This window comes from Thamnophis sirtalis, unplaced genomic scaffold, assembly GCF_051295495.1.
Source record: "Thamnophis sirtalis isolate CommonGarterSnake01/CBP01778 unplaced genomic scaffold, rThaSir2_p1.2 scaffold_14, whole genome shotgun sequence".
Taxonomy (NCBI): Eukaryota; Metazoa; Chordata; class Lepidosauria; order Squamata; family Natricidae; genus Thamnophis; species Thamnophis sirtalis.
The window spans coordinates 38,029,752-38,045,420 of record NW_028261394.1 but is presented as its reverse complement, the minus strand read 5'-3'; the positions used below and the strand labels follow the sequence as shown (position 1 = coordinate 38,045,420).

The window sequence follows — 15,669 nt, the reverse complement described above, 5'->3', positions numbered from 1 at the left end:
TTCCAGGCTCATGGGATCCCCTTTAATGACCTTCTGACAAGCAAAGACAGTGGGGGAAGCCAGATTCACTTAACAACTGTGCTACTAAGCAGTGACTCGCTTAACAACAGTGGCAAGAAAGGTTGTAAAAGGCAGCCAAACTCACTTAACAAACATCTCGTTGAGCAAACAAATTTGGGGCTTGATGGCGGCCGTAAGTCGAACTGGTAAAGATAAAGGTTTCCTTCACACGTGTGTGCTAGTCGTTCCCAACTCTAGGGGGTGGTGCTCATCTCCTTTTCAAAGCCGAAGAGCCAACACTGTCCAAAGACGTCTCCGTGGTCATGTGGCCAGCATGACTAAACATCGAAGGCGCACAGAGCACTGTTACCTTCCCACCAAAGATGGTTCCTATTTTTCTACTTGCATTTTTACATGCTTTCGAACTGCTATGTTGCCAGAAGCTGGAACAAGTAATGGGAGCTCACTCCATTACGCGGCGCTAGGGATTCGAACCACTGAACTGCCGACCTTCTGATCGACAAGCTCAGCATCTTAACCACTGAGCCACCGCGTCCCACATGAACTGGTACACCGTGCAAAATAATAATAATAATAATCAGCTCCTGTCTTGGGACGCAATTTGTGCGAAGTAAACAAAATCCTGCGTCTACAAGTGAAACCCATGGAAAAGCCGAGCCACGTTTATACGCAAGGCTGTTTCCTGCAGCTTGCAATTTTCAGTTTGGGTTTGCCCTTCATGTTCTTTGCAAGCACAAGATATATATATATAGATATTGTACATCAGACTTTATAATTCACCAGCCTAACGCTTCAGTTGCTAAAATGCTTGAGCGGCCTGGCCAGGATAATGACCTGGCTTTGACAAGCGAAATGCATTTCTGAGTTAGTTCTCCGGACTCCTGTTACAACATGGCTAGAATCCTGCCAGGTCTACAAAAAGGGGAGACTCTTAAGAGAGATTTCGAGGCTGGGATAGGATCGAGGGCATTACAGGGGCTTACCGGTGTCCTGTCCGAGAGGTTTCCTTGACGGATATATTCTATTGCAGCCTCAACTGAGGTCAAGCAATATCCCAGTTCATCCTTCGCTGAACTGCAAAATCTGAAGTTTTTGATGTAGCTCAGGTTTGCCATCCTAGACAAGGAATAAAAACTACATAAGGAATTGCCAGGAAGCAAAAAAAAAAAAAAACCCCAAACAATTTTTGCAATTGGACCCAATTTCTATCCATTAAACAAACCTGGATGTTTTCTGATACTTGTTTTTAATTCTGCTCAAGTTTTCAATTATGAGCAAGTATTACATTTCGGTTCCACCACAAAACCGCGGTAGACTAAAGCGCGCTCGACGAAACCGCATACCTGACGTCATCACAGCGCGACGAAAAAAGCACGCTGTGAGCGGTAAAGATAAAATTAACGCTTAAACCTAAACCTAACCCCCCCAAACCTAACCCTAAACCTAACCCTTAACCTAACCCTAAACCTAACCCTAAACCTAACCCTAAACCTAACGCTAACCCTTAACCTAACCCTAACCCTAACCCTTACCTTTACGTGAATCGGCTTGCTTTAAAAGCGCTTTTTAAAGCGCCATTTTTTCTCCGCGGTCCTTGTTGTCGCGCTGCTGATGGCGTCAGCGACGTGCTTTAATCGGGCGCGCTTTAGTGGACCGCGGTTTTGTCGTGCCACGTTACATTTCAACTCGGATAAGTTCTGGGCTTATTCTTTGCAAGGAACCAGACAGATCTTATTTCTGTTTTATAAGGCCCATCCTGGTTATCAAGGTGATCCAGGGGATATTAAAGATAGGTTCACCCATAGGACAAAGGCATGATATTCTTAAATCAGTCCTACTGGCTGAAACTTGCACATTTTGCTAAGCTCGATTTACTAACCCTAACAACTGCGTTTGTACAACATACGAGGTCAAAACCAAACCACACTATGGCTGTATTCAAATTTGATAAGCCTCTCACCAATTTTTACTGACCCAATGGGTTCATCCATTGTCTAACTATGTATCACAGGTCTCAACCATTATTCTGACCTAGGCTTCCCAAGAGCATGGAGCAAACCCCTTTTATTAATTTACTATGAATTCTTCTCATTCACATCCAACAAAGTCTTTTGAGGAAGGATTTACAGTCACAGACCTTAGCTGGCTTGGAGAGCTGCCAGGCTGATATCTGCAAAATTTGGCAAGGAGTCTCAGAGAGTCACGAACCAATGAAGCAAACTAATTGCCTCCTGTAAACTCCACTCCCCTTTCGCTCCTTTTATTTCCTCTGGGAGGGGCCATTCATCGTCCACCTGTGGCCTCACTCCCAAGTTGACCCCTGTTCTTTAGCCGTTCCCTTCGTCTGGCCACTCTCCATATGAACACACTGGGAACAGGCTCCAACTGTTCGTCTGCCTCCCTGCTATCTGACTCCGAAGGCAGCTGATAACTGGCATACGGCTCTGGCCCCCTCTCTGCCTCCGACACAAAGCCCTCATCAGAGCCTTCCCCAGACTCCAGGACTGGCCCATCTTCCTCCCCAACCTCCTCACTGTCCGAATCTGCTGCCAGCTTTGCTGGCAGGCCACAACAACCATAAGCAGCTGGATTCTCAGAACACATGGTGTCACAAAAAAAAAAAAAAAAACAGCAAACCACACTATGGCTTAAAGGAGTATGTGGATTCAACCAGAATGCAGGAATCCAAAATGGCGCCCTAACGTTTTACCATCAAAATTTGGGATGTATTTCAGTCTTTGAGACCAAATGTTTGCAGCCAGATTCAAGCAGGATGTGAAATGGTACAGCAGGGGTGACAAACTCAATTTCATCGAGGGCCACATCAGGGCTGTGGTTGGCCTAAGTGGGCCGGTGGCCAACTGGGTGGGTGTGGCCAACTTGATGCCAGTCCCCAAACTGCTGGCATGTTTCCTCTTCGCATTGAGTAGACTGGGTCGAAGTGACACCAGCATTTTCCAGGATGGCCCCGTGGGTCAGATTCGACCACGTCACAGGCTGGATCTGGCCCGTGCGCCTTGAGTTTGAAACCCCTGTGGTAGAGTAACAGAATTTGCCTAGCCATAAAAAACCAAACTAGGATTCAAGCACTTACCACATTTCTGCATATTTTGATTGTATATTGCACGTTGCACTTAAAGAAAATACGCTCCAAAAATGTTTAGCTATTGAGCTTTAGTTTTGCCTAGTTTCACCCTGCTATAAAACTCGCCCCAATGTGTTTAGTACCCCAACTCTGAAGAGGTACCACAGAGTACTGTGTGGTGCTTACGTACGAAAATGTGTGGGCTTTTAATCCTTGGTTTTGACAGTCAAAGACACAAAGAATTAAAATCCAGCTTTAAGTTAAAACTGACATCCAAGAACCTGAGTATATTTCTAATGCACATAATCCATGTAATCCATGGAAATACAGCAGTTAAGCAGCAGATGTTTCATTTCTATCACACCAAATAATGGTCAAGGTCTCTTTCGTAACATCCTATAGACATTTCAAAATCTGGGACCAAAAACACATTGATGTCTCAGCTGCAGGAGTTGCTGATGTCCTAAAGCAGCAAAAAAGATATGTATTCTGTTTAGTATTCAGAAAATATTGGCATTTAGGGATGCTGCTGCTATTATTATATTATTGTTGTTATCCTTGGGATGGATACAGTGGTGGGTTTCAAAAATTTTTAGAACCCCTTCTGTAGGTGTGGCCTGCTTTGTGGGAGTGGCTTGCCGACCATGTGACCAGGTAGGAGTGGCTTGCCAGCCATGTGACCGAGAGGGAGTGGCTTGGCAGTCATGTGACTGGGTGGGCATGGCCAATTTGTAAAATGTGGTGAAACTCACGTAACAACGCTCTTGCTTAGCAACCAAAATGTTGGCTCAGAAACTCTGGCATTTGAAGCACGCAAGTCTTAAAGCTGTCAAGTTACAAGACCCTTGCACCCCTAACCCTTTAGGAAAAAAAAACCCCAGAGGTGTTTAAACTTGACAGCTTTAAGACTTGTGGACTTCAACTCCCAGAAGTCCTCCTCTCGCTCTTCATTTTGATGATGTGTGGACGGGCGGGGGGAGTGAGCTGGAACCGGTTCTAAACGGCACTGTAGATTTGTGGAACCTCTTCTATAGGTTAGAACTGGCAGGAACCCACCCCTGGATGGATAGCGCAGTGGTTCCCAAACTTGGCAACTTTAAGACTTGTGGACTTCAACTCCCAGAATTCTCCAGCCAGCTCTGGCTGAAGAATTCTGGGAGTTGAAGTCCACAAGTCTTAAAGTTGCCAAGTTTGGGATCCACTGGCGATATGTATCGTCAGTGCTGCTACATCATCATCATCATCATCATCATCATCATCATCAAGCACTGATGATGTTACCTAGTTTGGGTAATGAAATGTCTACAAGAAAACAATCAAGCTCAGAGACCACCAAGGACCCCTCATTCTGGATCATTTGAAGCTTCTGAATGGGTTCCAAGAACATCCCCATGTAAAAGCTACTGCAATACTTGAGCTCTGGGGTTCAGCGAGAATATTATTTTAGTTAAGGTAAAGGTTCCCATCGCACATCGCGTTCTAGTCGTTCCCAACTCTAGGGGGCTGTGCTCATCTCCGTTTCAAAGCCAAAGAGCCAGCGCTGTCCGAAGACGTCTCTGTGGTCATGTGGCCAGCTTGACTTGCCAAAGGCGCACAGACCACTGTTACCTTCCCACCAAAGGTGGTTCCTATTTTTCTGCTTGCATTTTTTACATGCTTTCGAACTGCTAGGTTGGCAGAAGCTGGGACAAGTAATGGGAGCTCACTCCGTTACGCAGCCCTAGGGGTTCGAACTGCCGACCTTTCTGATCGACAAGCTCAGCGTCTTAGCCTCTGAGCCTTATTTTAGTTAGTGTGGCTTATAATGTCCTGTTCAAGAAGGATTCTCTAATCATGTTTCCTCAGAGCACTGATGATATTACCTAGTTTGGAAACAACTGCAATAAAACAAGCGAGCTCAGAAAGCACCAAGGACGCCTCTCATTTCAACTCTCAGCTACAAATATTCTCCTTTATAGGATTCTTTGAACCTGGGGAGTGGGGGGAGCAGGTTACATACCAATTAGGAATTTCTGTTTTCACAAGGAGATAGAGCAACACAGAGAGAAGATCATCAGCGCACATAGTCTCCATGTTCACTGAATGGGAAAGAGAGAAGAAAAGAAATGCAACCTGTTTAGAAAAAGTATCTCAATCGTTCTATTCAGGCACTTTAGAAACACGTTAGGAGATTTCCTAGACTATCGATGGAAAATGCCAAACCTAAATAAAATTATCAATTTGTGCCTAATCCAATCAATAATTCGTAGCAGTTTTGAAATGGCTTAAGAGCTTTGTTCTCGTCACCCGCAGTGGCGCAGTGGTTAGAATGCAGTACTGCAGCTAATTTCTGCTGAGTGCCGGCTGTCGGCAGTTTGGCAGTTCGAGTCTCACTGGCTCAAAGTTGACTCAGCCTTCCATCCTTCTGAGGTCAGTAAAACAAGGACCCAGATTGGTGGGCACAATATGCTGATTCTGTAAACACCTTAGAGAGGGCTGGAAAGCACTGTGAAGCAGTATATAAGTCTAAATAGCTGAAATTCCATTTGTTTTACTACCGGTTCTGCAGGCGTGGCAGGGGAAGGATACTGCAAAATCTCAATTCCCTCCCCACTCCTGGGAGAAGGATACTGCAAAATCTCCATTCACACCCCACTCCAGAGGAAGGATACTGCAAAATCTCCATTCCCTCCTCACTCCAGGGGAAGGATACTGCAAAATCTCCATTACCACCCCACTCCTGGGGGAAGGATATTGCAAAATCTCCATTCCCTCCCCACTCCTGGGAGAAGGATACTGCAAAATCTCCATTCCCTCCACACTCCAGAGGAAGGATACTGCAAAATCTCCATTCCCTCCCCACTCCTGGGAGAAGGATACTGCAAAATCTCCATTCCTCCACACTCCAGAGGAAAGATACTGCAAAATCTCCATTCCCTCCACACTCCAGAGGAAGGATACTGCAAAATCCCTATTCCCTCCCCACTCCTGGGAGAAGGATACTGCAAAATCTCCATTCCCTCCCCACTCCTGGGGGAAGGATACTGCAAAATCTCCATTCCCTCCACACTCCAGAGGAAGGATACTGCAAAATCCCTATTCCCTCCCCACTCCTGGGAGAAGGATACTGCAAAATCTCCATTCCCTCCCCACTCCTGGGAGAAGGATACTGCAAAATCTCCATTCCTCCCCACTCCAGAGGAAAGATACTGCAAAATCTCCATTCCCTCCACACTCCAGAGGAAGGATACTGCAAAATCCCTATTCCCTCCCCACTCCTGGGAGAAGGATACTGCAAAATCTCCATTCCCTCCCCACTCCTGGGGGAAGGATACTGCAAAATCTCCATTCCCTCCACACTCCAGAGGAAGGATACTGCAAAATCCCTATTCCTTCCCCACTCCTGGGGGAAGGATACTGCAAAATCTCCATTCACACCCCACTCCTGGGGGAAGGATACTGCAAAATCCCTATTCCCTCCCCACTCCTGGGAGAAGGATACTGCAAAATCTCCATTCACACCCCACTCCAGAGGAAGGATACTGCAAAATCTCCATTCCCTCCTCACTCCTGGGGGAAGGATACTGCAAAATCTCCATTCCCTTCCCACTCCTGGGGGAAGGATACTGCAAAATCTCCATTCCCTCCACACTCCAGAGGAAGGATACTGCAAAATCTCCATTCCCTCCCCACTCCAGAGGAAGGATACTGCAAAATCCGTATTCCCTCCCCACTCCTGGGGGAAGGATACTGCAAAATCTCCATTCACACCCCACTCCTGGGGGAAGGATACTGCAAAATCCCTATTCCCTCCCCACTCCTGGGAGAAGGATACTGCAAAATCTCCATTCACACCCCACTCCAGAGGAAGGATACTGCAAAATCTCCATTCCCTCCTCACTCCAGGGGAAGGATACTGCAAAATCTCCATTACCACCCCACTCCTGGGGGAAGGATACTGCAAAATCTCCATTCCCTCCACACTCCAGAGGAAGGATACTGCAAAATCTCCATTCCCTCCCCACTCCTGGGAGAAGGATACTGCAAAATCTCCATTCCTCCACACTCCAGAGGAAAGATACTGCAAAATCTCCATTCCCTCCACACTCCAGAGGAAGGATACTGCAAAATCCCTATTCCCTCCCCACTCCTGGGAGAAGGATACTGCAAAATCTCCATTCCCTCCCCACTCCTGGGGGAAGGATACTGCAAAATCTCCATTCCCTCCACACTCCAGAGGAAGGATACTGCAAAATCCCTATTCCCTCCCCACTCCTGGGAGAAGGATACTGCAAAATCTCCATTCCCTCCCCACTCCTGGGAGAAGGATACTGCAAAATCTCCATTCCTCCCCACTCCAGAGGAAAGATACTGCAAAATCTCCATTCCCTCCACACTCCAGAGGAAGGATACTGCAAAATCCCTATTCCCTCCCCACTCCTGGGAGAAGGATACTGCAAAATCTCCATTCCCTCCCCACTCCTGGGGGAAGGATACTGCAAAATCTCCATTCCCTCCACACTCCAGAGGAAGGATACTGCAAAATCCCTATTCCCTCCCCACTCCTGGGGGAAGGATACTGCAAAATCTCCATTCACACCCCACTCCTGGGGGAAGGATACTGCAAAATCCCTATTCCCTCCCCACTCCTGGGAGAAGGATACTGCAAAATCTCCATTCCCTCCCCACTCCTGGGGGAAGGATACTGCAAAATCTCCATTCCCTCCACACTCCTGGGAGAAGGATACTGCAAAATCTCCATTCCCTCCCCACTCCTGGGGGAACGATACTGCAAAATCCCTATTCCCTCCCCACTCCTGGGAGAAGGATACTGCAAAATCTCCATTCCCTCCACACTCCTGGGAGAAGGATACTGCAAAATCTCCATTCCCTCCCCACTCCTGGGGGAAGGATACTGCAAAATCCCTATTCCCTCCCCACTTCTGGGAGAAGGATACTGCAAAATCTCCATTCCCTCCCCACTCCTGGGGGAAGGATACTGCAAAATCTCCATTCCTCCCCGCTCCTGGGAGAAGGATACTGCAAAATCTCCATTCCCACCCCACTCTAGGGGCAGCCAGAGGTGGTATTTGCCGGTTCTCCAGACTCTTCAAAATTTCCACTACTGGTTCTTCAGAACTTGTCAGAACCTGCTGAATTTCATCCCTGGTCTAAGTTCTATTGCTAGTACTACCCTGTAAAAACATTTTTCTTCTCAGTCTTAGCGATTTGAAAATGTGTGGACTTCAACTCCCAGAATTCCCCATCTATTCCAACTGTTACCATCCGGTCAAGGATTAAGAGGACTTGAAAACGCAAAGTCCAGAGTTCAATGTCTATGGAGATTCTCAGTCATCCAAGTCATGGTTGTCCCAAAGGTGCTTTTTCAAGAGGCTTTCTTTGTCTTTGAAGACATTTCACTCCTCACCCAAGAAGCTTCTTCAGCTCTGACTAGCTGGTGGGAAATGGGAGGATTCATACTCTTTGCAGATAGCTGGTCATTTGCATTCACCTGGACCATGATGACCAAGATAAACCTCCAGGTGGCCTCAACGGCTCTTAAAATAATGCAAACGACCAGCTGTCTACAAGGAGTATAAATCCTTCCATTCCCCACCATCCAGTCAGAGCTGAAGAAGCTTCTGGGATGAGAAGCAAAATGTCTTCAAAGAAACTCCAGAGGTTCAAGCACTATTAGTGAATTGTGATTTCCATCCCAGCTCTTGCCCTGCATTTCTCCATACAGGAGGAAGACATTACTTCCACGCGGAAGTTAAGTTGCGTCTTCCGTTTTCCAAAGTAATGTAAATAAAGCAAAATCCGGACTCCAATTTAAAAGCTCGTGGAGGATGCTTCCAAAAGGACAGAGAAGCAACGCCTTGAAAACTTCCTGACATCATCCCCACAGTGACGCACCTCTTTGACTTGGAGAGTGCATGATGATGTGGACCACTTTCCGCAAGCACAGGAGCTTCTGTTGCGGAGAAGTGCACTTATTCAGCTGCCCCAGTTCCCGCTTGGCACGTGGGATGTTGAAACTGAAAAAAGGCACCATTAGAAAGAAAGAAAAACAGCTTAGAATGCAACAGAGGCAAAATAGAATAGAATAGAATAGAATAATACTAATGGAATGGAATGGAATTAGAATGGAATGGAATTAGAATGGAATTAGAATAGAATGGAATTAGAATAGAATGGGAATGGGAAAGGAATGGGAGTGGAGTGGAATGGAATAGCAGAGTTGGAAGGGACCTTGGAGGTCTTCTAGTCCAACCCCCTGCTTAGGCAAGAAACCCTGCACCATCTCAGACAAATGGATATCTGGGCTTCCGGTTGGGTGGGGCCTGAGGGGGTTGTTGTTTTTAACAATGGAGATTTATTCCTGATACCCTCGCCCACAGTTCGGCGGAGACCCTCGTCGCTGCCTGGCACTCGGCAGCTTCGGAGTCTCTCGACCGGATTGCGCCGCTACGGCCCCTCTGGGTCAGCGGCCCCCGGAGGCCTCCTTGGTTTACTGAGGAGCTCCGGGAGGTAAAGCGCCGGAGGAGACGCCTAGAGCACTCGTGGAGGTCCGATAGGTCCGAGTCGAAACGGGCACTTTTGACAGCATGCACCAAGGAGTATATTCGGACCCTAAGAACAACAAAAAGAACATAAATTGCCTCCTTGGTAGCGTCCGCCGAGTCTCGCCCAGCCGCCCTGTTTAGGATAACCCGCTCCCTCCTAAATAGGAGGGAGACGGGGGACTCCTTACAGGGTAAGGCTGAGGAGTATGTCCAGTTCTTGGCGGACAAAGTTGCCCGGTTTCGAGCGGACCTGGACTCCACCCCAGTAGATCCAGCCGAGACACAAGGAGAAAACTTGGCAAACCATCTCTGGGTTGAGTTTCAGGAAGTTGCCTCTGGGGATGTGGACAAGGCTATGCGAGCTGTGAGTGCCTCCACCTGCATACTGGACCCGTGTCCCTCCTGGCTGGTTGCCAACAGCAGTGAGGTGACACGAGGCTGGATCCAGGCGGTTGTTACCGCTTCTCTTCGGGAGGGGTACTTTCCCACCGCGCTTAAGACAGCGGTGGTGAGACCCCTCCTGAAGAAGCCGTCTCTGGATCCAGCTGTTCTTAATAACTATCGTCCAGTCTCCAACCTTCCCTTTGTAGGGAAGGTTGTTGAGAAGGTGGTGGCTCTCCAGCTTCAGCGTACCTTGGAGGAAGCTAACTATCTTGACCCCTTCCAGTCTGGCTTCAGACCCGGTTACAGCACAGAAACCGCTTTGGTCGCATTGACTGATGATCTCTGGAGAGCTAGGGATGGAGGCTATGCTTCCATCCTAGTTCTCCTGGACCTCTCAGCGGCTTTCGATACCATCGACCATGGTATCCTTCTGCGACGACTGCGGGAGATAGGGGTGGGCGGCACTGTCTTGCAGTGGTTCTCCTCCTATCTCTCGGACAGGTCGCAGTCGGTGTTAGTGGGGGGGCAGAGATCGTCCCTGAGACCCCTAACCTATGGGGTGCCGCAGGGGTCGGTCCTATCCCCCCTACTATTTAACATTTACATGAAACCGCTGGGCGAGATCATCCGAAGGCACGGGATAAAATATCACCAATATGCGGACGATACACAGTTGTATCTGTCCGCCCCGTGCCAACTCAATGAAGCGGTGGACGTGACGAACCGGGGACTGGAAGCCGTTAAAGACTGGATGAGAGCGAACAAGCTGATACTCAACCCAGACAAGACCGAGTGGCTGTTGTGTTTCCCTCCCAAAAATTTGACCACCATACCATCACTCAGGCTGGGGGGACAAAATTTAAACCCCTCAGAAAGGGCCCGCAACTTGGGAGTCCTCCTGGATTCACAGCTAACTTTTGACCACCATCTCTCAGCTGTGACCAGGGGGGCATTTGCCCAGGTTCGCCTGGTGCGCCAGTTGCGGCCCTACCTGAATCGGGAGGCCCTCACAACAGTCACTCGAGCCCTTGTGATCTCTAGGCTGGAATACTGTAATGTGCTCTACATGGGGCTGCCCTTGAAGAGCATCCGAAGACTTCAGCTAGTCCAGAATGCGGCCGCGCGAGTGATCGTGGGCGCACCACGGTTCGCCCACATAACACCGATCCTCCGTGAGCTGCACTGGCTACCTGTTGGTCTCCGGGTGCACTTCAAGGTCCTACTCACCACCTATAAAGCGCTCCATGGTAGTGGATCTGGCTATTTGAGAGACCGCCTTCTGCCAATTACCTCCCTGCGTCCCATCAGATCGCATAGAGTTGGCCTCCTCCGTATTCCATCCACCAGTCAGTGCCGACTGGCGACTACTCGGAGGAGAGCCTTCTCTGTTGCGGCTCCGACACTATGGAACAATCTCCCCGTGGAGATTCGTACCCTCACCACCGTCCAGGCCTTCCGCACAGCCCTCAAGAACTGGCTAACCCGTCAGGCCTGGGGATAATCTTATTTCGCCCCGCCCGAATGTTGAGTGAATGTTGAGTTTTATTGTCTAATTTACTTTGTGCACATTTCTTTTTTTTGTATTGTCCTACACTCCCCTTCCTTTTTTGATTGTAAGCCGCCCTGAGTCCCCTCAGGGAAAAGGGCGGCCTATAAATAAATAAATCCTAAATCCTTCCTAACAGCTCCGGATTCTTGGCTGCGTTAAACTGTCTAAACAGTATCCATCAACTGTTTGGCAGTTTGATTACCTCTTCTCCGGGCCAAGGAGAAGGCGGCGAGCAAGCTATGTTTGGGCAACGCTCCAATTAACCTCTCCAGAACATAAATCTGGGATGGGAAGTGGGAGCCACCCGGCAGCATAGTGATTTCTCCGCGTCAAGGACCTCTTCTGCCTTTTTTGCAGAACGAAGGCACACGTCCACCCGCAGCTCAAAGACTGATTTATTACTGATTTCAAAGCGGGCAGAATACTGGAGAACTTCTAATTGTATATATAAATCTTTAACTCCATTTTTTTAAAGAATTCCTTCTGACAATTTACTTGCTAGGTTATTATCCTTGACTTACAACCGAAAGTGAGCCTGCGTTTAAGCAGGTCATCATCATTCCTGATTTTATAACCTTTTTGCAGCGGTCGTTAAGTGAACTTGGCAGTTGCTAAGCAAACCACCGTTCGCTGTGGGATGTTTGTTGCCGGAAACTAGAAATAAATGCTGGTTTATAGATCAGTTTCAGTGTTCGTCTGTCCAAAAGGAGTTAACAGCCCAAGGCAGCGATGAGCAAAAGGTTAGGCCAAGATCTATTTAAAGAAGGAATAGCAAATTGCATCCTTTGGGTCACACACATGAAAGCCTCTAATAAAAAGGCATGAACCCTTCCCTTTTTTTTTAAAGAAGCAAGAAGTTGGCTGCCTCTGTTCTCCCAAGTTTATCCATCCAGTCTTTCTTCAGGAAGAAAATAAAACAAAACCGTGCTAGAAAAACCCTTTAAAAGGGTTGAGAATTCACCTGAACTCAGGCTTGATGCCCAGATCTTTCTGCTGCAGATCTTGTAAACTTCGGGTGATTTTGTTGAAAGCTGCATCCTAACCAGAAGAAGACATCACTATAAATCCTGGCAGGAGAGGCTTTGAACAGAACTTAAATTACCCACCAAGAACCCCTGAGCAACTGCAGCTCCAGTGACTCTACCAGTCAACCTCTATTTTTTTTTGATAAAAAGAAAAAGAAGCTAATATAATCCAGAGCCTCTCAAGCAGACATCAAGGCTGGTTCAGCAGCTTTAAAAGCATGCCACCTCCCAAGCAAAAAAAGAATAGAATAGTGTTGTGGCCCAGCAGGAGATGTTGGAGCTGCCGCCAGACTCCGAGAGCAAGGGGACTTATGAGTCGGCCTTGGAGGAGGTGGAGGACCCTGGACAGGGTATCGACTCCGAGCAGGGCGGGGAGAGACTGGTTGGCCACCAGGTGGCGGCAGAGCATTGGATCAAAGGGAATGTTCAGGAAAACATTTGGGAGTTGTTTCAGGATGCACGCAGGCGAAGGGCTACTCGACATAAAGAACATAAAGAACAACTACGTAATTGTAGGAGATGATTGTGCTTAGCTGATGCTGATTAAGATCCTCTCCTGAGTATAAAAGAGACTGTTTGTGCCACACCCTGGTTGCAGGAGTCAACATTCTCGTTCACAAATCAAGAGAAACCAACTTGGAGAAGTAGGTTTGCTGGAAGAAGCCTGTTTGCAGAGCTGCGTTTGTTTATAGGACTTTTATCTCTTTGTTTATTTTGGGCTTGCAGCCAACGAGAGCTTGGACTGATTAAAACATTCTTTTGTACGTCTGTTTTGGCTTTCGTTCCTGGACGGAGAAGGGGGGGGGGGGTCAGAACAGAATAGAATTCTTTTATTGGCCAAGTGTGATTGAAGACACAAGGAATTTGTCTTTGGTGCAGATGCTCTCAGCGTACATAAGACGACAAGATACATTCGTCAAGAATCATAAGGTGCGACACTTAATGATAGTCATCGGGTACAAATAAGCAATCAGGAAACAATCGATATAAATATAAATCATAAGGATACAAGCAACAAAGTTACAGTCGTGCAGTCGTAAGTGGGAGGAGATGGGTGATAGGAACGATGAGAAGATTAATAGTAATGCAGCCTTAGTGAATAGTTTGACAGTGCTGAGGGAACTGTTTGTTTAGCAGTGATGGCGTTCAGGAAAAAACTGTTCTTTTGTCTAGCTGTTCTGGTGTGCAGTGCTCTATAGCATCATTTTGAGGATAGGAGTTGAAACCATTTATGTCCGGGATGTGAGGAGTGTGTAGATATTTTCACAGCCCTCTTTTTGACTCATGCAGTGTGCAGGTCCTCAATGGGAGACAGGTTGGTAGCAATTGTTTTTTCCGCATGTTCTAATTATCCTCTAATTGTCTTTTTATGTACACTGAGCACATCTGCACCAAAGACAAATTCCTTGTGTGTCCAATCACATGTGGCCAATAAAGAATTCTATTCTATTCTGTTTTTGCTTGGATGGTGGTATGCTTTCAAAGCTTTTAAGTCTGTGTCTGCCTTGTTGGGTTGCAGAACCAAACCAGACACTTCTAGAGGTGCAGATGACAGACTCAATAATTGCTCTGTGTTTCCGAACGTAACTTTGGCAAGGGGAGAACCTGAGGCACTTCTGGGTACCTACCTCACTGGCTTCAATGGTCCCCACGTATTTGAAGATGACATCATAGAGAGAGTGATGGACATACATCTGTACCAAGAAATGAAAAAAAGCAAAGAAAGGATTCGGAAGGTCTGCTCAAAGTGGGAACCAAGATCCTAACGACCATCCAGGATACTCACATCCACCGCTTGTTTCATCAGGTTCATCTGAAGTTCCTGCTTTGCAAGCATTCTCTAAATTATTTGGGGGGGAAAGAAAGCAGAATGAACGCCCAGGAATGCCTAAGAAACACACAGCCAGATGTTCACCTGCGCACATCTGTACTTACAAAGTGGGAGTCTCTCAACAGCTGCTGGATGCATTTGGTGTAGAGGGCATTCACAGAATCCTGAAGATCAAAGCAAAGTGCATTGAGAAAACTGGGTTGGGAGCTGGGAAGAGGTCAAGCATTTAAAAATATCAGCCATCCTTCCGAGGTGGGTAAAATGAGGACCCAGATGCTGACTCTGTAAACCGCTTAGAGAGGGCTGTAAAAACACTATGAAGCGGTATATAAGTCTAAGTGCTATTGCTAAAAGTCTTGCAGGATCATTCTACTTATACAAGCCAACATATGACTAATTCATTTTCAAAGAAAGCAACATACTTTAAGTGACATACATATGCCATGGCCAGAATTTCCACATACTTCCTTCCCCTTTTGATGAGATTGTGTTTTTTTTAAATTGAAATTTTCGGAAAAAAAACTTTTACAAATATTTACTTCCCTCCCCCTACCCTCCCCACCCAAACCCCACCCCCCAACTTCCCAGAACCAATACAGGGTATAAATCTTTTAACAAAAATATTCTAAAATAAACTTTTTTTAAAAAGTTAATATCTTTCATTTGAGCTTTAACTCCTCTTTGCTAGGCTAGCTCTAAACAGATTATGTCATTCCTTGTTTCTTCAGTCATAAGCTATCTGGAATTTCTTAGTCCCTTATTTATTTTGAGTATAGTCAATCCATCTTCTCCACTCCAATTTATATCTCTCGTTTGAATGATCCTTGAGATATGCTGATATTTTAGCCATCTCTGCTAAGTTTGTTACTTTTAATGTCCATTCTTGAGATGAGATTGTTAAAGAGTTTGGAAAATGTTAATTTAATGCTTTTAATCCTTTTGCCATGAGATGTTAAGTATTAAATTCATTGGAAATACTAACTATGTAGTGTCGCAGGATTTTCCTGTCATGCTCCTTGAAAGTCCGGTGGAAAGATGCAATGGCTTTATCGAATTTTTCTGCATGCCTTCCCAAGAATTCTTTCACATCTTCCATGTTTTTCAAGGAGTAAGAGTTGGATGTCGTCGAGGATGGTTCTGAAAGGGGAAGGCACTTGTCAGCAAACAGAACAAATATCTGCTCCCTCCAAGAATCAGAGGAAAATACACAACAGTGAAATTCATAGACG

The 15,669-nt window shown here is 46.7% G+C and overlaps 1 protein-coding gene across 4 annotated transcripts in view; it reads right to left on the bottom strand.

The window, feature by feature from the left end:
- ANKRD27 (ankyrin repeat domain 27) overlaps positions 1-15,669 on the bottom strand; it is a 65,583-nt gene that overhangs the window by 35,162 nt on the left and 14,752 nt on the right. For all 4 annotated transcript variants that reach the window (XM_087728992.1, XM_087728995.1, XM_087728994.1 and 1 more), the window contains exons 5-12: positions 15,423-15,577; positions 14,545-14,604; positions 14,396-14,449; positions 14,238-14,303; positions 12,546-12,622; positions 9,002-9,123; positions 5,106-5,184; positions 1,005-1,137 (exon numbers count right to left, since the gene is read on the bottom strand). In XM_087728992.1, the coding sequence (XP_087585118.1) occupies positions 1,005-1,137; positions 5,106-5,184; positions 9,002-9,123; positions 12,546-12,622; positions 14,238-14,303; positions 14,396-14,449; positions 14,545-14,604; positions 15,423-15,577 (746 nt within the window). The remainder of the gene's footprint in view (positions 1-1,004; positions 1,138-5,105; positions 5,185-9,001; positions 9,124-12,545; positions 12,623-14,237; positions 14,304-14,395; positions 14,450-14,544; positions 14,605-15,422; positions 15,578-15,669) is intronic.